Below are 23,517 nucleotides of genomic sequence, written 5' to 3' on the forward strand. Positions count from 1 at the left end.
GGAGGAAGAATGAGCAGCTAGAACAACAAAACCAGCAGACACTGCGCACACACCTCTTCATACTAAAAGACTTAAAATAACACAAGACACAGCAGCCAGACAGGTGTCACGGACATTCATAACCTTTACTTAAGTACAGGTGTGTTAAGTTATTATTGTTTAACCATAAAATGTTTAGCATGACAAATTAGAAATGATCAAAATAGCTGATATAAAATTTAAAAAATTAATTATTTTCTATCTGTCTCCTTATTAATTAATTGCCTGTAAGCTGTACTTGTATGTACTATTTTAGAAGCTCTTCATATGTTTTTTAATGTACAGTCTTAACTTTTAAAGTAACTAGTAACTAAACCTGTCAAGTAATTGTCGTGAAATAGAAGTATAATATCTCCCTCGTGGAGTAGAAGTAGAAAGTAGCATGAAAAGAACAAATACCTCAAGTTTGTACTCACAGTACTTTGAGTAAATGTACAATCTTCTCTTCACTTGAATTAAAGGTCTGCAAACTATGAAAAACAACCTCAAACCAAAAAGTCTATTACAGTTTGTCCTCAGGTGCGTCCCCATACTTTTGTCCACATAGTGTTCAGACTGCGACCACCAGGGGGCCCCAAACTTACAAATAAGTAATGACTGTTTTTTAAGGTGAATACCCTCTAAATCCTATTACTACTGTTGTTATCCAGAGGCATTTGAGAGGGGTTACAGAAATCCCTCCACCCACACAGAAGCATGTAATACTTGAAAATCTGCCAAAACTGCAGATACAAGGTTTCCACACCCTACAGCAACAGCATGTGAAATCCTGTGTTTGATACTTTTATTTAAGAAATACTACATATCTTTTTTTTTTTATCTTTTTTACTGTTTATTGTGTACAAAGGTTTTCAGTGCACAGTCCATATAATACACCCCCTTCTTCTTTAAAACATACATTTTATCTTATTTTAAAGAACAAACACACCGTAGATAACACCAAAGTATGAAGATTTTAGAATTACTCTGCTGCTTCTCCACCCACAGTGACACCTGTCCACCAGGTGAGCCGCTGCAGAGCCACTCTTCTCCTGCTGCCCTCCCTCATCGAGCACCTCTCTGTAAACTGGACTGTTTGTATTCTCAGCATAAAGGTAATCTCCTCCATTGAATAGATTGCTTTGATTATTGATTGCCACCTGTCTTGGGATGGAGGTTCCTTCTTGACTCAGTTCAGTGTTATTGCCTTTTTGGCAGCTGCCAGCTGTTTATGGACAAAAGGCATTTCTGTTTATTATCTCTTATCTCTCCTGGAAATCCCCCAAGTATGACTAACAGTGGGTCCATAGGGAGCTCGAAACCAAAGACCTTATCAAGTAATTCAAATATTCCACTCAGGACAGGACATGTCCAGAATATGTGAATGGTTTCCAGTATTCTCACCATAATTCCTCCAGCACTCACCGGGGCCTCACTCTGGATAAAATCCTGTTTGTGTACTGTATAGAAACTACTAAAATAAAGTGTGAGGAGGGTGTAGTTTATCTCTGGTGTCACTAGATGTTGACAATGAGCCAGCTGGAAGATCTCTGACCTGCTTTATTTTGAACCAGCTGTGACTCAACCAGCTGTTAGGAGGGCGAATCAGGGCGCTGGATGGTGCGTTCAGGGACTGTCTTTAGTTACATTTTTTACATTTACAGCACATGCAGAAATGATTTTAACTGGCACTCCTTTGTAACAGCGAGACACAAGGCTCACATGAATACCTGAGTGTATTTGACTCATTTACAGAGCTTCAGCGTCCTCTAGTGGTCAATAGAAAACCCTGCACTCTTAAATACAAACACCAAACTACTTAAACCCTCTGAGTCTTCACAATTACACCACTGTTCAAAATGTGTCAAATGACTATCTGACTAACCACATGACTTGTGCTAAGCTAAATGCTACATGTAGCTCCAACATTCCTGCTCATTCTTCATTAATGATGTACTTCATGATAAACAATCCTCTCATCATCCTCTCTTCCATCGTCTATTAATAAAGTGAGAATACTTCTGTCTGCTCCTTTATTTGTCCTGAAGTGTGCTGTGTCCAAGCACCAGAACTGCACCTCCGTCACACTTGAGACTGGAGTATAAAGTCTGTTGTCACCACCTGTGAGGATGAAGGAGCTTGTGAGTTATTCTTAGAAGGCCTCTGTGTTCCCTCCACTGGCAGTTAAATGGCCTGTAGGGGCATGACCAGCCTGCTGAGTGCCAGCTTTGTGTCGTGTGGCTGATAGCTACAACAGGATGCAGTGTGCCAGCTGTAAAATGTACTTCACTGTAGTTTAGCACTAGATAGAATATCTGCTGCGTTAATGCTCAGCTGGTAATGATAATCACCACAGTGCATTAACACATCTGACATGGAGCAATGTTAGCAATCACACTAGCATGCCTCTGTTTACCTGATGAGCTCTAGCTGCTAAACAGCAGTGGAAAAAGTACTCAGGTATTCAGGAAAAGTCGCAATACTGCATTATAGAAATACACTCTAACATGTACTTAATGTAGCAGAAGTACTCACGCATAACATCTGATTTCAGAATAAAATACAGCACATAATTGGATTATAATTGTTGATGCAGATAGCAAATGTACCTCAAAATAGTACTTAACTACAGTAGTTGAGTAAATTGGGTTATCAGAGCTTTTGCGCTGAAAACAGCAACCTCCTGTGGTTGGAAACGAGGTTGATGAGAGCAGTGAGACTGAACCGAGCTGCAGGCCATGAAATCTAAAGAGCTGAAAGATGTGCAACAAGATCCTTCAATGCTCTGTGGAGGTGAAGAAAACTAGAGTTTGATGATAATTCTCTGTGGGTTCATCACAAGCGACACCTTTCCCACTTCACATTCAATCCACTGTTAATGTAATGACTGGTGCAGCTTTAAGATAATAAAATCAGAACATCGTGTTTGCATCCCTGTTATTTAATGAGGCTGCAGGAAGCTTCCAGTGGAGGCTCCAACTGCTCCTCGCCAAGACACAGTCCAACACATAACACAGCAAATTATCGTTTTTAAACATGTTTTTGCACAGTTTAAACTAACAGACCATGTGAACTTTAGAGGTGCTGGTGGGTGGATTTTGTTACTTTTGGACAGGACACTTAAGCACTCAAGCTAGTTGCTAGTTTTGAGTATGTCAAGTCTTTATGCTAAGCTAAGCTAAGCTAAGCTAAGCGGATGCTGGCTGAAGCTTTGTATTGATTACAGAAATGTGAAAAGAAAACAAGGAACCTTAACCGTATTTCACAAAATATTCCTATTTCTTTTATCTTATTTAATTAATTTGATTGTTTTTACTTCTTCTGTGCTCATGTCCTTGGCATTTTTCTAATTTCTAATTTTGTAACTTGATTAAGAAAATTCTATATAAATAAAGTCTGTTATTATTATTTAACGTGAGTAAAAGAGTAAAAATATAGGGCACAGACTGGGGGGAAAAAAAACTGGAATGGCAGTTGTGAGGGGATCCGCAGGGGGGCGCTGTTACACAGTGAAGGTTGACACAGTGCAGCAGCGGAGGTCTCTATTTCGCGGCATAGCTGTCAAACTGGGACACGCCCAGGAGCAGACAAGCTGACCAATGACAGTGTTCCCTAGTGCCGACTTCAGGATCCACTGACCAATCCGAACGTTGTAAAACCAGCCGGAAAAGCCGAAGAGCTCCATATGCACGGGTTCGGTCCCACCCACCGTATGAGGGAAATAGGAGAATGAATCGCCCACGCGTGTAAACGAGTTCACGTGTTGACCGTGGCCGTGGAGTGTACACTGCAAGACTGACCCGTTATTCTACCATACATACAGAACGCTTCTGTTCAGATATCTACAATCTGCCTGTAAGCTGTCTGCAGCTTGTCTGTGTTCGGTCTCAGTGAACCCGCCACCAAACCTCAAACAAAAATTTCTCTATTTAATGTTTCCATACTTATTTGTAAAGGTATACAAATACTTTTAAGCGAATTAGGTTCTTATTATGAATTATTAGAAACCGCTTTTCTGTTCGGCGTTGGCATAACGTTTTAAACAGCGTTGCATTATTATATAATCCTATAGTTAGTACGCCGAGATGTTTTCCATTTGAAGCGTCACTGTTGAAGACGGATAAAGAACACTGGGCGTCATTAATGTGGCATGTTGTTGCGAAAAAATGTTTTTTTTGTCAAGTTTATTGACGCCGAATAAAACTCGCAGCACCAGTGATGGGAAATGGCATCGAGTCAGGCTTTGTGAGTCATGTATTTTCACCGATACGCACCAGCCAGTTTAAATCCCCATACTTTTAAACAGAGAACGTCACGGGGATGAGCTAGACTGTAGTTTACTCTCATCATACCCCCAGGAGGGGCTCTGCTTCCCAGCCCCTTTGTTCAGTCTAGCCGGTGGGTTGAGTCAGAGGGAGGCTGTGCTAGCCCAACACATCCATACCACGGTGGGGGCACCGACCAGAGCGAGAAGAGGCCGAAAAATAAGCGAAGGGATCCCAGACCGAGTCTGCTGTCGCAGTTAATCGGAGCCAGACAGCAGAAAAGTTGGTTTTGAGTGCTGCTGATGCTGCGTTTCATTTCGGAAACCGTCGGGACGTGCGTGCCAGTGCTCGGCTACGAAAGCGGCCACACATGTCTATTATCTTCGCCCTCTGGTAGCTTCTTTGGCTATCATCCTGAAAAATGAGCCGGCAGGCTAGCTGCTGCTAAGCCATCACCGGTCCGTCGCTGACACTGTGCAGTTGTTGCCATCCTCCACGGATCCACGCTGACTCTCCCTTTCAGTTTCTGCTCAGCATCCATATTTGCATCCCAGGGAGTGGCAGCCACTAATCCCCTTCTCTTGGTAAGAAAATTGAAAGTTGGCCGGTTGTCGGACCCCCCCTCGGACGCTCTCATTTCACACAGAAAGGTGGGTCTTTTCTTCCATTAATAGGCTTTTCTGTGCTTTTTGCTGGGAGGGTCTGGGGGTTGAAGTGAAGGGCAGTCTGGACCACGTTGCCGCAGTAGCTACAACAATGGATCAAACTGGCGTTGTGTTGGATTTTGGTGAGGTGCGCATTATCATCCCATCGCTTTTCATCCTGTGAGCACTTCAATCAGGTGTCGATTGGGAAAATGAATTCAGGCCCGTGCGAAGAATAGCTTAGACCATATGGAAATCACAGCAGTCGACACTCAAAGGCCTAATTTTGACTTCAGGTAGAGGAAAACCATCATCCTCGACAGGTTTAACAGGATTGATGTCTCCAAAATGAAAATGCCTGTTCTTTCCATGATGTGGATGAGGGTAAATATGATGGAAAATGATTAACTAGCAACGCCTGAAATCTGCTTCTTTCCTAATTCACACTGGCCGGTTTAAAAGCTCAGCCAGATGTGTGGTGTTTATTGAAGGCTATAACAGCATTATATCTTCTTAATGGGCTTTGGGCCATGATTTGTAAGCCATGCTCCACTTGGGCACCGGCCTACATTCGCTCTGTCATATTATTACTCCGCTGAAATTGATAAGTTGAATGAACCATGAAAGAATATATGAGGCGATGGGCTGCTATTAATAATAGTGCATTACCTGTGGTGAATGCAGTGATGGTCGTAGGCTGGTTGTAATAACATGCTTTGAGAGGTTACACTTCCAGGTGTTCACACGGGGAACTATAACCAGAACAAAGACACGAGGAGACTTAAAACACTGCCACACTGTTGGGGTGATCATCAGAGAGATGCTCCCTGCCTTGCTCAGGGGCGCTACAGCAGCAGTGTAGTAGTCAAATGTTGGACCAGAGCCTGCTGCTCATTAATTTCTGTTACTTCCTGTAGGTTTGCTGTAACGAGCAGCCAGCAGCACACATGTGAACATATCCACAGCCAGAAATGAGAGGATAAGTGCTATCTGTTACCAGTGGAGCCTCCTACATTACTGGGGCCCATTGGGAATGATATGGAGGAGTGTTTTCAGATTCCTGAACATAAACAAATCCCAGTGTGATTCTCCGCTTTTTGTAGAAGTGAAGAAATTTAAAGGAAACCGCGTACTGTAAAAGTCACATTAGAGGCCCGAGGTTCCCGGCGTTTTTCTCGTTCTTGTGATCTCTTGTCACAGTTTTTGGCCTGACACGAGGTGGAAGTAGTTCAGCAAACAAAAGATGGTCTCTCCTTCTCAGATTATTTGAAGCTTGAAAAGGAAAAGGGGCAAATATTTCACAATAAAGAGGGAAAAAACGAGAATAGAAGAAGAATTAGAAATAGAAGAATAGAAAAAATGCTCTTTTTCTGCCTTATCCTTATTAAAACCGCTGAGTTATCCAGTGGCAAGTTCTAAGCTGATAAAGTGATGAACTATAGATCACATCTCTAAAGTACGCATAGGAGATATATCTGTTTTCCAAGTCACGATAAGATATTGCACAAATGTTTGAAAAGCTTTGGAAAAATGCTCTTGCATTGCAGACTGAACAAACAGCTCCAGACCTTTTTGTCGCCTCATATAATCGTGAAAAACAGCGTGTGGTCGACTCGTACAGGTCTGCAGGTGAGGTGAGCCCTCATTTACCTGTGATTTCTGTTAATTGGCCCCCTGTTTACGACCGCCTCGCCCCTCCCTTCTCATTCCGACAGCTAAACATGGAGAGCGACGGCCACCACTCCCACATCTAGTGCCTGATCCACAAGCCTTCATCGTCCAGGGAGGAGCTCTCAGGTCCTGGCCGTCTCCCCGCTACTGTACAATGAATATGCTGAAGTCCAGTGGCCTGAAAATCCCTGGCCGGGGGCCCAAGCATTCCAGCCCAGTGGGAAGGACCTCAGCGGGAGGAACTTCCAGCCCTGTCGTCCCTAAAGACAGTAAGTTACTTCCTCCTTCTGACACCGTGGAAAGCAAACTTATTCCTCCAGTCATCCCGTCTCATCACCGGAAGTGGCTCAGAACATTTCTTTGGCTTAATGACTCAGCGCAGCACGGCTGCTTTAGCTTCCATGCACAGGGAGGCTGGGGGGCGTTTTCCTTAACTTAGTCCAACTGAGTGTTCACAAAGATCTCCAATGCAGCTTCTTCAGCAGTTAAAATAATGTATATTTATAGAAAAAGCAATAAATACTCACGTTTCAGCCACAAAGACTTTGACTTTGTGCTAAATATGGCAGCTGTTCATGTGATACTTTGTGCTTTTAAGCACTTTGTCCCTGGTGTAATGATTTTTTTAAAGCTGCACTAATCATTTTTTTTATATTAGAATTGGATTAATGTGGGAAAGGGGGTCACTGACAAACCCACACTGAAGTATCACCCGTGTCTCTCTGAAGAGCTTTAGTGTGTTTTAGATCATTGTTTTGGTTTTTACGGCTGTTTTGGCTGAAAGAACTCAGATAAATGCACAGTGTAGGTTAAATGTCCTGCACTGGACAGAAGACAGACAAAATTAGAAGACAGCTGGTGAACGTAATGGAGCGTTTAGCTGCTGGTGGAGACCAAACCAGAGTTAAAAGCATTGTGAATATTGGCCTCATGGGTAAAATCATCTGTCTGTTAGCTTCATAAATATTAATATATCACTGTGGTGTTTGTAGCTTGTTGCTGCTTTTGACAGACTTAGATTTTATGTTGTGATTAATCATATTCAGATGGCACTTTTAGTGTGAAAGGGAAGAAGGTGCAAAGGAAGATACAGTTTCAGTTGTAAGTATAAGCCCACAGCACCAAAACACGGCTCTTAACAGGACAATCATGCACCTGCAGGGACCACAAAAGTCTACAACACAGCTTTTAATAATTAAGATGCAAAGAATATGTAGTTAAGTGTGGCGATATCCTACATTTCTCTTATTGTCTACAAATGAAACGACCAAAACCACTGATAAACTGATCCTGCAGGAGGTTTTTCTTTTGTGTTTCTGGGATAACAATATTCTTGATGACGCACCGAAATCCTGAAGCTTGTTTTTGATGTGCTGCTCGCAGTAGCCGTTGAGCTCGAGCTCGGCTGGGTGCTTCTGTCTGAGGAGGTGGAATAAGTTTGTTGTCTTGCTCTCCTTTCTGGCTGCAGTCTTCTTGTATCATCCTGGTTTCTTGTACATCTGATCTGTTGCAGCCAAACGACTGTAGTCCCTCCATGAACTCTACCGTGGAGCCGGCAGCAATGTTGATGTCGCTTTCAGCCATGCTTGTTGTTGCTGTGCGTTATGGTTTGATGCCACCAACAAGTCACAATATTAAAGATATGATGCACCTCGAATCAAGGCCTGATACATCTTATTCCTCTGGGCCTTAGAGCTCCATTGGCGTGCAAAAACTCTTAAAGACACTTCAATGAGCGAAAGTCGTAAACTATTGAGAGACACGCTGCTGGTTTTGGTCTTTTAATGGGATTTGTTGACAGTAACAAAATGATAGAATATGAGCAGACACACGATCGTACAGCTGCTGCAAAGCTGACGACTAACCAAAATGAGACATCTTAAAAACACCCAGAATCAAAATTACAACCCCTGCCTGCAAAAAGCAATCACAGCTGTCCTCACCCTTAAATGGAGCTGCTTTGTTTGTCCTCCCTGGTTTCAGCTCACATGACAGCCCCGTCCCACCAGCTTCACATGCACATGTTTCTGCTAAATTACAGCTCCGTCCACTCCCAGCTGGAAGTGAGCACAGCGGAAGAATAGCCGGCCTTCTTCGGCCGGCCGTACGCTTCTTCCTCATGAGCATCAGTGTGTATGGGAGGCCTTTTATCAGAGGCAGCTACAAGTGTGTCATGGTTCATGGTGACGGAGGAATTTCACGAGAGCGAGGGGAGAAAAAACAGAGCTGGAGCTATTTAAGCTCTTCCAGCACAGGAAGTGTTTCCTTTACTGAACCTTTCACTGCTTCTGATTACTTTGTGCACTGCCAGCAGTGTTATCTGACATCGTGTTAATGGATGTCTTGGTTTTAAGTGGCAATCCCAGGCTGTAAAGAATCATATTAAGGATGCTTCAAATGGCTCGAGTCCTGTTCCAGCTCATATCTGTTCATGTGTGAACAGGAACACTCTTATAAGCTGTAAATGTTAAATTAAAGACAGTTCTTAAGGACTTTTAAAACTGTTTCTGCCCCCCAGAAATGACAAAATGCGACATGTTAATTGCCGTATCATCACTTTGACTTAATGATTATAGCATCTGCTGAGAGACTGAACTGAAACGCTGTTTGAATGTTCGTCTCTGAGCATAACGAGCACAGTCTTTTGCTTGGTTTTTCAGAGAACAAAAATAGCTTTTATTCATTTGAAGTTTGCGTTCGGCCCGGAGGTCGTTTCTGTGTGTCTCTGCGTGGAAGACACAGCAGCTGAGATCGTGTGTGAAATCGTCCCGAACTCGGCCATTACCAGCTCAAACGGCTAATCCCTTAATGTTGCATGAGGCTCGTTGCTCAGGGCTCGTCAGCTGTTAGGTAGCCGTCCGTATGTGAGTGGCGCTCGTGTAAACACTCGCCTGTGGTTTAAATAGTTTGTTTCTGCCGTCCATGAACCCGTAAGGTTACTGACATCCTGTTTATCCACAAAAGAAAACACAGATGAAGGCAGCACTGCTGTCATTAAAGCTGCACTCTGCCCGTTACATTACAGATATCAGTAATTCATTAATAACTAATGACAATCTATTGGGAGATTTTAGTCCTTTTTAATTTATCATGTTCACGTTGTTATTATGACCAGTCAAAATATATTTGCAGATACATAAAATGCAATTAGAGACAATCAGTCAAACCTTCTTATGTTGAATTGGCTTCCTGAAATAACCTTTTTAAAGACTAGATTTGACAAATCTTCACTTGATGTTTGACCAGACTTTTAGGCATCCAACAAGATAATTAAGATATCCTTAAATGTTGTGAATGAAGGATGTCTAATTGAAGGCTATACAGTCAGAACTACATTAACAATATCATGAATTTAAGTGAATTTATCTGGAAATCACTTTTCAGAGCTGAAACTGAGTGGCAGGTTTTTGTTTCTATTCAGGTTGTAATGAGTCACATCTTACAGGAGTAGTTAAAATACGCTTATTGAGGAGTGTTAAATGAGTAGATTGATAGGATTCTCATGTATGCACAGCTGCTGGAGCTAGCAGCTGGTTAGCTTAGCTTAGTTTAGCTTAGCATAATGACTGGAAACAGGGGGAAACTGCTAGCCTGGCTTAGTCCAGAGGTAAAATAATCCTCCCACCAGCGGACCAGTACCTCTGCAGTACCACACTGCTGAAATCAACCCGTTGACTCCATCAGTCTGCACTTTAGAAATCACGTGAGATCAGGTCCTCAAGAAGCAACTAGATCAAACAGGTTTTTTTTAACTCACCACTTCCTTTTATAGGTAGGACTTATTTCTTTTGGGTCAGTCAGCTGCTAGCCAGTCAACCATGTTTATAACAGGAGGATGTCGTGCATCCGTGATTACCATGTTTTGTTATTTTCAGTGTTATCCCTCTTACTAACTCAAGCTGGCTATAAAACGCTCATATGACAATGCAGATGCTTCAGCGAGCACACGGAGGGATTAGTTTCCTGCCCCGGATGGTCTTAACACTGACCTGGCCTCATACTCCAAATCTCAACCCCCTGTTTGTTGGTTTTAGCCGTGCAGATTGTGAGAGGGGGGCCACTGTGTCGGAAGTTGGCAGAGTTTGACTCGACTGAATTTAAAGAACTGTTTCACCCTCTGGGGAAGGCTGCAGCCCTTCGAGCTGCTTTTGATATGAAAATAACAGAGCGGAGCCGCCTCTCGTGATGCCATGTCTCCTGTGACCTTGGAAGCTAGTTTCTCTGCAAAAATATCTCCGCCACAGTCGCAGGCTGCTGCCTTTTTTAGGAGACACACAGCTTTCAACATTTGTTTGACTCTCTGGGGGTCGCAGTCCTCATACAGTACACACCTGCACCTACTGCACCTCAGCAATATTAGCATTAGGAGCTAAGTTTTGCTCAACATGCTCAATTATGCTAGCTAATAATAATGATAATATAATAATAAACTTTATCTCATTTATTATCAGCGTTGGCCACGGTGGCCGGACACACCTGGTGATATTAAAGGGAGCAAACACCCAAACCACAAGTGGGTCCTCTGATGTTTTCAGTCTTTTGTGTGTGTCCCATAATAGTTGTTAAATGCTGGATTAACCTGCAGCAGTTCTGTAACTTGCAGTTCACTGACATCATGAGTGATTTATTTTGGAGGTTCAAATAAAGAGGACAATGACTGCAGTCCCTTTAAATGAGGTCACTAAATCAAATTCACTCATAGAATAGTGCAGCTGTTTATCTGATTAAGTGTTTTTCTGTCTTCTCTCAGGACAGCCAGGACGGACTTTGTTCGAAAACTGAACCAAAAGCGACATTAAATGTGTGTAGAGTGACTGACCTGTTAGCTCAATGACAAAGAAGGGAACTAAACTTCCTCTGTCACTCATATTGAATCATCAGTGCCAGAATCTGAGGCTCCTTCGCCACATGTCAACATGGGGTCACTGAATTTAGATCTCAGGGCGATAAATTGGTCATTTGAAGAGAAAATAACATCACTAAAAACCTGTTTGTGCTCCTAGAAAAGATTTAAATGTGTGGATTTTTCCCCTCAAAGGACTTGACACTAATGTGCAAAATGAAACACACGACGTTTGAAAGCAAGAAATTGATCAAAAGTGAGGACCACTGAAGCTCAGCCCCCCTCCATCTGTTAGCTGCTCAGCCTTAAACAGCTGCCACGACCGCTTCTGAGCGCGAGATCAGCCTCGACTAATCGATAAGCCCAATTCAAAACAAAAACAACAAGTTAGAGGACGATGATAGCCATTGTGGAAGCTGATCATAAATAAGCAGAGTTAAAGGATCGGAGAAAGAGGTGTGTGTGCAGCCAAAGCGGGGAGAGATGGGGGATAATTGGGGGAGGAGGAGGGGGCGGCGGGAGGAAGCTGTGGAGGTTTCATTGTGCAGAGCTGATGAATAGTGGGATTCAGATGGTGGTGGGAGGTGGCCAAGCACAATGGTGAAAGTAAGGGCTGTGTTTCCAGTCTTCCCTCTGCCGAGGATCCTTTTGCCCTCACTCTGCTGTTGCCTCAGCAACCCAAATCACGGGTTAGCTCAGGTTTTAAACGCCACCCTGGGTCCGCTGGCCAGGATCACATGCGGCGTCGGTTGGTCCGATGTATTCATTACAAAAAAAAATAATAACTGCATGTCTTCCGCCCAGCGAGGGCAGAAGTGTTGAAGACGGTGGGTTTCCTTCTTTTCACTGGGAGCAGACGTGAGGCTGTGAAAACAGTAAAACGAGTACATCAAGTTAGCTAAGAGTCCATGAGAGCGAAGGTAGGAAACACGCCACAGTCGCACCAGCAGGAGTTCAGCTCCAGGCAGCTCGTTCAGTGTCGCTCTGTGAGCTGTGATCTGATCGTACAAAGACTAAATTCGACAAAACTAAAAATCAACAATCACAAAGCTGTGAAAAGAAGCACAGAGCTGCAGATAATGACCCACCATAAAGGGCATTAGGGGAGTAGAGTAAACAGTTTACTCAATGGTGAGCAGCTGATAGGCTGTTTGCAGATGACGTCACGTCGCTCTTTTGTTGCGGTGTGAACTGCAGATGGAGGGCAGGAAGTGATATATGCATATGTAGCACTAGGTAGTGAACAGGGAGTGATTTGATTCAGTGTCGGTGTGACATCAGTCGGCTGTGACTCACGTTTCTTCTCCGGCAGGTTACAGTATCCTGTATTAAAGCACTGAGGATTCTCTGTTTGATCACCTGGCAGGTGTAGATCAGGTTTAGTAAACTGGGTAAAGACAGCAGCAGCGAAGCAAAGCTGGAGAGCTTTGATTAAAGGTGTTTTCGCAGCTCAGAGGAGACTGGAATGAAAAGAAACTGGATGTCGCAGAAGGGTTTCTCAGGTGCAGCTCCATCTCTGGTGCTTTGCATGGACTTCTTAATCCCAGCTGTGCTTCCAGCTGTGCAGAGCGCTCCAATATGGGTCAAACAGCGAGTGAGTTATGGCTGATGTTGATGTTAGATGACAGGTTGCCCTGGGCGACGTTCGTTTTGACACATTACTGATTAGCAAGTGCTCTCGTGTCATGGTGGTCAATATCTCTTGGTCAGCTGATTTATGTAATGTTTTAAACAAACGCTTTCCCTGATTTAGACAAAAACAATGCAGCTTGTAAAATGCTTAATGTCTCCGCTCAGAGCCTGCAGTGTATTACAGCTGTGCGGTCCGTCTTTAGGATAATCACTCTGGCTCGAGCAGTTTCCCCCAAAATAAACATCCACTAGAAGCAGCACATTCCTAAAAACTTTCAAACCGTCATCAAGTTAAAACCCTTTTGAAGTCGTACCCATTTGCATTTGTTCCAAATGTGTCTCACATCACAACATATGGCAGCAATTGAGGCATAAAGTACATCCACTGGGCCCCACGGAGCCCCAGGCCCTCTCTCAGGGTGTCGGGGAGACAGGCCTGGCACCGACCGTTGCTGCCCACACACACATACACAGATAAACACAGGCTTTTACTGGCAGCGCGGTGCAGCAGACCGCGTGCTAATGGTGCCCTGCTCAGTTTACAGGCTGCTGTGGAAAAAGGCGGAGATTCAGCTCGTCTATGTGTCAAACAGGCGCTATCACACGGATGCATGGCAGGGTTAATCAGCGGCACATCACAGATTCGTCTCTCTGACCCACTTTTCAGGAGGAATTAGAGTAACGCCTAATCTTTCACAAACTGCTTTTTTTTTTTTTTTTTGTCTAATGGGATGAATAGTGTGAAGGCGATTCTGCCGGACTGTGAATGAGGATGTTCTCACAATGTATGCAGTGTTTACAAATTGACCCTCCAACGTGAACCCAGAGAATCTCATTTCAATAACAAGTGTTGATAAATTTCAGTGTTATTCACTGAAGTTCATGTTACCTGCTGTTGTTTTTGCTATATGAACACTTGTGCTGCTCCACAACACGGCTAATAATCTGTTTTCTTTTTCTCCAGACTGCCCACTCAAGCCCACCACACCAACTAAAATCTCTGAAGAGGGTGACGATGTTTTGGGGGATTACACGGTGGGCGAACAGGTCTGGGTCAACGGCGTCAAACCAGGAGTTATCGCCTACCTGGGGGAGACCCAGTTCGCTCCGGGACAGTGGGCAGGCGTGATACTGAATGACCTAGTTGGCAAAAATGATGGCTCGGTGGGTGGAGTGCGCTACTTTGAGTGCCAGCCCCTCCAGGGCATCTTCACGCGACCCTCGAAGCTCACCCGGCAGCCGGTTGGAGAGGGAAGCGACAGCCACTCCACCGACTCCATCTCTGCCCAGAATCAGACTCAGCAGGGCGGTGGCGCCCCTTCTGGCCAGCGGGTGGTGGTGCCGCTCAGAGAGGGCCTGCTCAACAGCGCGGTGAAGACGGGCAACGAGTCGGGGTCCAACATGTCTGACAGCGGTTCGGTTAAGAAAGGTGGCGATAAGGATCTACGAGTTGGAGATCGAGTTTTGGTGAGTAATTCTGTGCTGGGTGACAAATGGCTCCCTCTAGTGGTGGAATCTGGGGCGTGCCATTGAATTTTAAGAAATTAATTTAAGAAAAATTTTACCGAAGTACCACGAAGGGAACGTTGGGTATTACCACTTTATTACTTAATGTTTTCATGCATTCCTCATTGTCGACGTGTGCCTACCCTGTTTGCAGGAGGTGGGGACCAGGCTAGCTGTTTCCCCCTGTTTCCAGTCTTTATGCTAAGCTAAGCTAACCGGCTGCTGAGTGGTGTTGGTATTGTCATCTAACTCTCAACAAGAAAGCGATTAATTGTCATTACCACATTTGCAGCACAATTTGAAATGTTTAACTCGATTTTCTGTAAATATTTTCAGACCAACGTTGTCCCCAGTAGCTGAAAGTGATCTTTTAAGGTCCCAGCGGACGGCTAATTACAGTTTTATGAAGCCCTCAGTAAAGATGGATTCGTGCAGTGTAATGTGATACAAGGTCGAGCCCCACAGGAAAGTTCTGTTTCTCCTTATTCTCTTTATGACTTCATCCATCCTCTGGTGTACCTTTATCCTTTAGTCTGAAGTTGGCGGCGATCACATAGCACGCCGAAGTAAACCGCCTCCAACACTTTAATTTCCTTTTTGCGTGTTTTCTCGTTGACCCCTGTCAGTGTATACCATGTTCACAGCATACAGTTATTGGCCCGGGGTCGCATTGCTTTCCATTAACTGATGGGCACAGGGGATAGTTACATCAGACGCAGCGCAGTTGGAAACGGGCAGCTCGGGAAGCCTTCCTCCTGGTCAATATTGTAAATCACTCCGGATTACTTTCAGCACTTAAGAGAGGGGAGACCACTGCTGACACATTGATCAGAGGATCCATCTATTTCCTAAGCCTCTCCCGTGTAATCTATCTGCCTTACTGCATGGGTTTGGACGCGCTGCCGTCCAGTTGTGTCACGCCCCTCCTCTGCTGTTGGAAATACAACACTGCCTCAGAAATTTGGCGAAATGAGCACATAATGAGAAACTCAAATTACGCAAAGCAATGACTATTTTCCTCCGCTTGGTATTGAATTTTGTGATAGTAGCAGGAGTAGGACGCACTGTTTTCACTTGCATTTTGTCCAGCTGGAGGCCTCTTTGGCACATGCCGGCCCCGCTCCCTTACACAGGAGTTTAACATAGTTTAAACTGTGCAGATGTTTGAGTGCTGGTGGCTAATTAGCCTGAAGAAAATGAACTTCAGAAATGTTTCTCAACAGAGAGACGACTTCGCAGGCTAAACACATGGCTACTGTCTCCCTTTGATGTCTGAGCATCCACAAGAAGACCTGCCTCTCAGCTGCTTAGGATTTAACCAGAGGTCGCCTCTGCTGCTGGAGACTTTGGTAGAAGTCAAATGAGTGTTTTCTTTGAGTAAGGCTGCGTGTGATGTGGCTGGTGTTTATTTGGATATTTTGAAAGCCACTGCAATGGCTGCTTAACACGAGCACACCACAGCTGTGGTAGCAACAATGGGGTTTACATGAAGTCTGAATGATTTTTATTAAATCAAGAGATAAACATATCGTGTTGCAACCTCAGAGAGAACGATGGTCCCTTTCTAAATTTAACTTCATTTGGTTTTGGCCATGTACAACAAGCCAAGGTTATACTAGCAGGTACCTTTTCATTACGTGCTCATTCACTTACAATAACATGAAGCTGTGTGACCTGCTAACAGCTCTGTGTCATATATTTAGACACAGCCCTGCTTGGAGCTACATGCTAACATCAACGTTCACTCATTAGTGTTCAATATAAAGCACGACTAAAGCTGATGGGTCGTTAGTTCTTCAGATATCAGGTCATCAACCGGATGATGGCGCTGGAGCAAAAAGTGAAGGCATCACCAAAGTTATCAGAATTCATCCTGAGGGGACCGTGAACGTGAGAGCCAATTTCATCCAATAGCTGTTGAGACATTTCACTCAAAGCAACAAATGTGAGTCACATGGTGGCACTAGAGGAGAAGTCAGGAGATCACCAAGTCATTGGGACGGATCATGTAGCACCAAATTTTAGCCAATCCATCAAGTCGATGTTGAGATGTTTCACGGGAACATGAATCCATTCCGCAGTTACGCTCAGTGTTACGCTCTTTAGGTGGAGTCGTGGTTCTTGGGGAACTGTTCTATCTCGACCACCTTTTGAAGTGCAGCTTTTAGAGGAGCTTGGCAGGAACGGGAGCCGAAGACGGGGCTCGTGCTGACTGGCTGTCTCAGTCCTGCTGGCACTTTGACACTGAGTCACTGAGACATCACACAGTCCGGCTGACAGCAGACCATCTCGCGTTAATGTCTTGTGACACCACAGTGTTTCCTGCCACGTTTTCTTCTTTGGCACCAGTGGTTTTAGAGAAGGACAAGCCGGAGGAGTGGAACACTACTTCGACAATAGAAAGCTTTGGAGTGACTCACACCACACCCTTTTTTGTTTGTATTTAGTTCATATACAGTCATGGTTAAAGGAGCGATCAGCGTTATTAGATGTTTTATTGTACAAAGAGCAGATGTGGTGCTGAAACACCGCCCACCTTCTGTACATTGTGCATATTAATTCGATAATCTGCCTGGAAATGGGATTACAGTAATGGAATTAGAGAAAACCCTTAATTGTTCCAGGTAGAGAAAAGTGGCTCCAGCTACTCAAGTGTGAAGTTTTACTGCTTTTCTTTCATTTGTGATTTGTAAATTTGGATGTTGAGCCATTGTTTGGATGAAACCAAGCCATATTCCACCCTGGGAAACTGATTAATTGAGAGAATTAGAGTCCAGCCAAGGTGATTGGTTGGTTGAGCTGTAATGAATAAAGGAAGTAAAATGTCACAAACCTCATTCGGCCTGTCTGCAGGGTGTCTGTGGTTTGTTTTTTACTCCTGTTGTGTTTCTCTTAGTCATTTAAGGAAATCGTGGGATGTTTGTAGACGCTGATGAGTTCTTGTGTCTCATACATGTGGTCTCCATATGTGTGAGAGACATTCGCTGGCTGTTCGAGTCATTTTTGGATGTTGGCTGACCCAGGTGGCACTGTGTGGGGAGTTTAGACCGTCTTCCGAACAGGAAACCAGTGTTCCCGACTGTGCAGCACACAGCTGTGAGACGTGACTATGTGGCACCCAAAATATGTCTCCGCAGGCAGATGATTTTCCCTTTGAATCAGATTTCACATCTCTTGACGCAGTCTCGTTGAAATACTTACAGGCTGCTCAGTTACTCTGAAGTCTTAAAGCATGTATTTTGTTAGTTGCTTGTACAGTGATAGTCACGTGTTTAAATCACATATTTAAATGTATGTAGTTGGTTATCTTGATTTTAATATACATATCAATAGTAGACAGACACCTACTGTACAATAATTATTTTCTTTGGAATTGAGCATTTCTAAGCTCCCAGTCTTCCGTATTTACTTACATTTACAACATTTTGTAAATATTCATCTTTGGGGTGGAGTTGGAGAGGATCTCTCCATTACCAGCTACTAGCCGGTTAGCTTAGCTTAGCAAACACAGTGGAAGCGATGAGACAGCTAGCCTGACGCTAACAAATACACCAGCTAATAAAGCTTCTCTCTGTTGTAGGTTGGAGGCTCTAAGATGGGAGTCATACGCTACATGGGAGAAACAGACTTCGCTAAGGGTGAATGGTGCGGGGTCGAGCTGGATGAGCCTCTGGGGAAGAATGATGGAGCAGTAGCTGGTACAAGGTACACACACACACACACACACACACACACACACACACACACACACACACACAAAGTTCTCATGCTTTTTGGCCTGAGATGAAATTAAGGGGGACACTGTTGATCCATCTGTTCTCTTGTTTGTTATTTGTTCTTTTGCTGTGTTTGTCCATGAAATTGCACTGACTGACCCTCCAGCCCGGAGCCGGTCTGCACTGTTAGCTCGCCCAGTTTTTATGTTTCATATTTATCCCATTTATCACGTTAATGATTTACACAGACATTGGTTTGTAACACAGCACACATTCCTCTCCCCTGTTAATAGAAAACAGTTTAACGTGGGTGAAAAATGCTCACAGACGTGGTGGAGTATTGCTTGAACTTTAGAGTCATTGGCCAAAAGAGAAAAAACATCATTTTTCATGAAGAACATCCAGATCCAGAAGCAGACTTTTATTCGTTTATGAGGAAGATTTGTTTTGGTCTTTCTTGAACCCTTGTGGCCCATTTTAATCCCAAACAGTTCAGGAATGAAAGTTTAAAAAAAAAAACACTGGAATAATGAAAAATACAGTGTGCAGAGAGGTAAGAGGCCCAGAGGAGCTTATTCACCGTGTCAAAGATAGATGGATATGAGGAAGAGAAAGAATAAAACTTCAGACGTTCTGTCCAAAAATAAAAACTGTGGATCAGGATTTTTCCTTTAAAGGTCTCATATTTAACATTTCAGTCTTTTGGACTGATGTCGTATTGGTACCATCATCATAAAGCCGTGCTGAACAACATCCTTCCTCCTCCTCTTCCTCCTCCTGCAGATACTTTCAGTGTCTCCCCAAGTTCGGCCTCTTCGCTCCGATCCACAAGGTGATCCGCATCGGCTTCCCCTCCACCAGCCCGGCTAAGGCCAAGAAGAGCAAGCGGGTGGCCATGGGGGTTTCCTCTCTGGCCCACAGCCCCAGCAGCTCCTCCATCAGTTCAGTCAGCTCGGTGGCCTCCTCCGTGGGTGGACGGCCGAGCCGAGCTGGACTGGTAAGACGACTGCGAAGTCCTTTAACTACGTACTGAAAGCAGAGGGGCTCTTCACTCGGAGTGTCGGGTGTTTAAAGGAATAGTTTAACACTTTGGGAAATTCGCTTATTTGCTCTGTTGCTGATCGATACCGCTGTCATGACGTTTTGGTAAACATGAAGTTATTGGAAGTCGTATCATCACCATGAGATTGACAGGAGACTCCAGGAAGTTACTGCCCCCACCCAAGAAATAGTCCAACTCATAATGCTTTTTCTGCGGATTAAACATAGAATTTGTTAATTAATGTTGTTTTTAAACTGATTTTGTTAGCGTTGCATAGATGCAGGATAGTTTTTCCTCCAGTTTCCTGTCTTTATGCTAAGCTAAGCTAACCCGCTGCTGTACGGTTAATATTTACCAAACACATGAGAGTGGTGTCGTCCTTCTCACCCAACTTTAGAACTGAATAAGCAAATTTCCCAAAGTTATTCCTTTAAAGTAAGTAAGTAAAGTTTACTTTTGCTTCACAGGCAAAATATGAAAGTGGTCGAAAGGGCAAATACGGGACGTGATAACAGAAATAAAGTCCTTCTAACCTTGAAGATACATTTTTTGAGTTCTACTCTAGATTATTTTGTCATTTATAAATTATCTGCTACAGTATCTGATCAGAGTTAAATGATCTAAAATGCGAGTTTTTGAATTCGTGTCGTGAAACACTTCACTAAACGCTCCACAAATCCAAACAGCGGGATGATGAATGGCCTCATTGTATTGAAATACTCCCGTATCTGCTGAGCAGTTAATCATTTGCATTTTGTGGCTGAGCAGCGAGAGGCTCCGATTCACTGACTTCGCATTTTGTCCCTCTGTGACGAATCTGCAGCTGAAAGAAAAACTCAAGCAGCTCCTTCCAGCAGCTGCGTCTTTAAGGCTAACGTCCTCAGGAATGGTCGGCAGCAATCTGAAATGAGCGGGACATCAGGGTATCTCATTGATTTTAGCGCCTGGTTGGAAGCCAGATCTTGGATGGAGGACACTCCCCTTTACTTTGCTTAATTGGTGGCAGCGGTGTCAGGCAGCGCTGAGAGCAGCCAGTCTGAATTATCAAGCTGATCACGCTGCACAAAATACTCAGACTTACTGTGACTCCTAAGGATGTTGTCCCTAATTTGCAGGTACAGAAACTGAAGATTAGATAAAAATCTCATTCAACACAGTGTTAAATCTCAGTGAGCCAGTTACTGCATGCGTGGCTGAAAATAACTCACCTCAGGTAACTCACCTGCAGTGCTTTTTGTAATACATAATAATAGACAAAACCTTTGCAGCATCCAGTGATCATGTGTTTGATGTGATGCTGAAGCTGAATGAGCCTCTGAAGCGCTTCCTCAGAGTCATAAATGAATTTTTTAATCGCAGAGACCTGTTTTAAAGCAGCATGTCCTTGCTGAAGAAAACTCCATCCTGTGTTTTATTGTGGTACAAAATTAAAGCTGCTAAGTTGAACTGATCACGCAGGTCAGACAGGAATGCTTTCAAAGAGCACACTCTAGTGGCCAAAGGAAATATTGCATCTTGCAGGACTGCAAATTTAGACCAAGGGATTTATAGTTTGCGTTCTAGAAAATAACTTTAAGGAGTTAAAAACACATTAATTGTCTGAGCAATGCTTCAAATTACATCTTCCTTCTGTCAAAATGGAGACGCTGCTCAGACAGACTGCTGGGAATTTCTAATTTCTTTTTATCTCGTCATAAACATCTTTGTCTTCGTCGGGATGACAAGCTCTGCCTTTTAACAGTGATGAAATAACACGTCTGTGATGACATGAAAGCAGTCGTTCTGTCAAGTTCACAGAGTATTTATCGCACGATCGTGTTTTTGATCATGAAACTGGTTCTGGCTTCTCATAATGGTGAAATATCAGTTAGAGAACACAAGAAAGCGAAACCTGCTACATGGAGATCACAGAAAAGCTGTTTCCCCTGTCAACATTAAGTAATTATATCGTGACCTTTCTACCCACTTCCTCTTTGATCCCTTGCGCTCTTTTCTCCCCCTCACACCTTTTCCCATTTCCTCCTCATGTCTCACGTCCTTTTCCCTCCCCAGCTGACGGAGACATCGTCTCGCTACGCCCGTAAGATCTCAGGCACCACCGCGCTGCAGGAGGCCCTGAAGGAGAAGCAGCAGCACATCGAGCAGCTGCTGGCCGAGAGGGACATGGAGCGGGCCGAGATGGCCAAGGCCACCAGCCACATCTGCGAGGTGGAGAAGGAGCTGAGCATCCTCAAGACGCAGCACATGCAGGTAGGAAGCAGGCCAGGTGTTTAAGTGTCTGAACAGAAGCCGTAAACAGAGCCAGAAATGTGCTGTTAGCACAGTTTGGCTCATAAACGCCTTCTTCTTCTTCTTCTTCTGCCACAGTATGTAACAGAGAATGAGGGCACCCTCCAGCAAGTCAAAGCCCTGCTGGCCAGCACGCAGAAGGATAAGCTGGAACTGGCCAATCAGCTTGAAGAAGAGAAAAGGTAAGTTTGCTTTTCCTGCTTTCACCCTCTCACTTATCAGTGCCGCTAAATCTAAATGTTACTGCTGTTCCATCAAATGCAGAATCAGATCACTGTACACTGCTGTCCTCAGACCGAGGCTTATCGAGGGTTAGCCTAGCTTAGCATAAAGGCTGGAGGCGGCGGCAAACAGCTAGCCTGACTCCGTCCAAAGTGCCTTTGAAGTGCACACATGAACACATGTTGATAGTTTAATCTGCACATAAACACAAACAGAAACGATCACTTGTGGTTTTAAGAGGAGTTATGTGTTGGAACTGTTTTCTGCCAGACAACGAGCCTGGCACAGTGATCGCACGCCGCCTCCCCGAGGCCTTATTGTCACAGTGAGGTTGCCAGTTTTGGTACCATTTTGCCTTTACAGACTCACAGACTGAATTTGGCAACCCGGGCTGCAGCCAGAGACGCTGCACAGAGACGCTGCACAGATGGATAAACTGTTGTTTGTCGAGAAATAGTTTCAGCCCTTATCTCTCGCGAAAATCAGAATTTATGTTTTTTTACATCTCTGTTTGTGTCGGGATTAAACAAATGAGACAGCTTGTCTGAAGGAGACAGTTTTGGAGCTGTTGGTGGATTTATTTCTTTACTTTTGACAGAACCAAACAGATCCAGTCTTAACAGCAGGCTGAAAAGTCCTTCCCTGCTACTTAATGCACAGACATGAAACTGATATCGACCTCCTCATCGCGCTCTCGTTAAGAAAACAAATAAGCTTATTTCCCCAAATGTCAGCTACTCCTGTAATGTAATGCCGACAGGTGTCTCTTGAGATTTCTGCAAAAACAGACACATCAGTATTAAAAGATGTATGTGTGTAACCATGTTTGCACAGAGCAGCTGAACACACGATGGTCCTGTGCTGCTGTACATTAAGCTAAGTCCTCGTTTGTCAGAGCATGCCTGATCGTCTTAGTGACTCAAACTCTGCACAGCTGCAAGCGCTCGATCCTTTGACGTCTTCATCCTCTGTGCCACATCTCACAACGTTTTCACAGGAAAGTGGAGGACCTCCAGTTCAGAGTGGAGGAGGAGTCCATCACCAAAGGAGACCTGGAGGTATTTATCTTATTATTGATACCTATGAACTGTGTCAGTGTTTCCTTCATTATCCTGCAGCCTGAGAAGAGAAGCGTGCGCCTCAGTGTTTCCAGCTCAGTGATGCTTCAGCAGGGAGGATGATGAGCCGCTCTCAGCAGCTGATTGACAGCTGCCCCAGCCGCCCGCTTAGCTCAGCAATACAGATATTTCATGAGAAGCAGGCGCTGAGTCGCAGCACGTTTTGGGGCAAAAGTCAAGCAAAATGCAAGGATTTAAGAACCCTGAATAAACGGATTACTTCCATGAATGCACCTTTAATTTAAGCTATGCAGACAAATCCATTAGATCAGGTCTGCTCTCTGTCCCCTCTCCTGTGTCCCCCCGAGAAAGAAACGTTTGAATACGCTCTCAGCCCTGCATTTAGCCTTCAAGAGGGTGCACAGTCCGTCATAAACAGTCTCAGTCTATTACCTGAGAATACAGATTTTAATCTTTGTAATTTAACATAATGTCACAACACTGCATGGAAGCCATCTTTACACACAGAGGTGGACAAATCCCAGTCGGCTGGACTGATGACGAACAAGTCTGTTTAGATTCAGCATTTTCTTTTTGTCAGCAGATCCCAT

General features: G+C 44.2%; 1 protein-coding gene across 5 annotated transcripts in view; it reads left to right on the forward strand.

Moving 5' to 3' along the window:
- The first annotated feature begins 4,275 nt into the window (after positions 1 to 4,275).
- Positions 4,276 to 23,517, forward strand: part of clip2 (CAP-GLY domain containing linker protein 2) — a 34,362-nt gene continuing 15,120 nt past the window's right edge. For 3 of the 5 annotated variants that reach the window (XM_076750156.1, XM_076750157.1, XM_076750158.1), the window contains exons 1-8: positions 4,394 to 4,933; positions 6,643 to 6,867; positions 14,038 to 14,540; positions 18,160 to 18,284; positions 19,079 to 19,292; positions 21,390 to 21,587; positions 21,705 to 21,808; positions 22,846 to 22,906. In XM_076750156.1, the coding sequence (XP_076606271.1) occupies positions 6,753 to 6,867; positions 14,038 to 14,540; positions 18,160 to 18,284; positions 19,079 to 19,292; positions 21,390 to 21,587; positions 21,705 to 21,808; positions 22,846 to 22,906 (1,320 nt within the window). In that variant the 5' untranslated portion in view covers positions 4,394 to 4,933; positions 6,643 to 6,752. Of the gene's footprint in view, positions 4,934 to 6,642; positions 6,868 to 14,037; positions 14,541 to 18,159; positions 18,285 to 19,078; positions 19,293 to 21,389; positions 21,588 to 21,704; positions 21,809 to 22,845; positions 22,907 to 23,517 lie in introns of all 5 variants that reach the window. The other 2 variants (XM_076750159.1, XM_076750154.1) reach the window with 2 other exon arrangements.

The sequence above is a fragment of the Chaetodon auriga genome, chromosome 15, assembly GCF_051107435.1.
Source record: "Chaetodon auriga isolate fChaAug3 chromosome 15, fChaAug3.hap1, whole genome shotgun sequence".
NCBI classification, from domain to species: Eukaryota; Metazoa; Chordata; class Actinopteri; order Chaetodontiformes; family Chaetodontidae; genus Chaetodon; species Chaetodon auriga.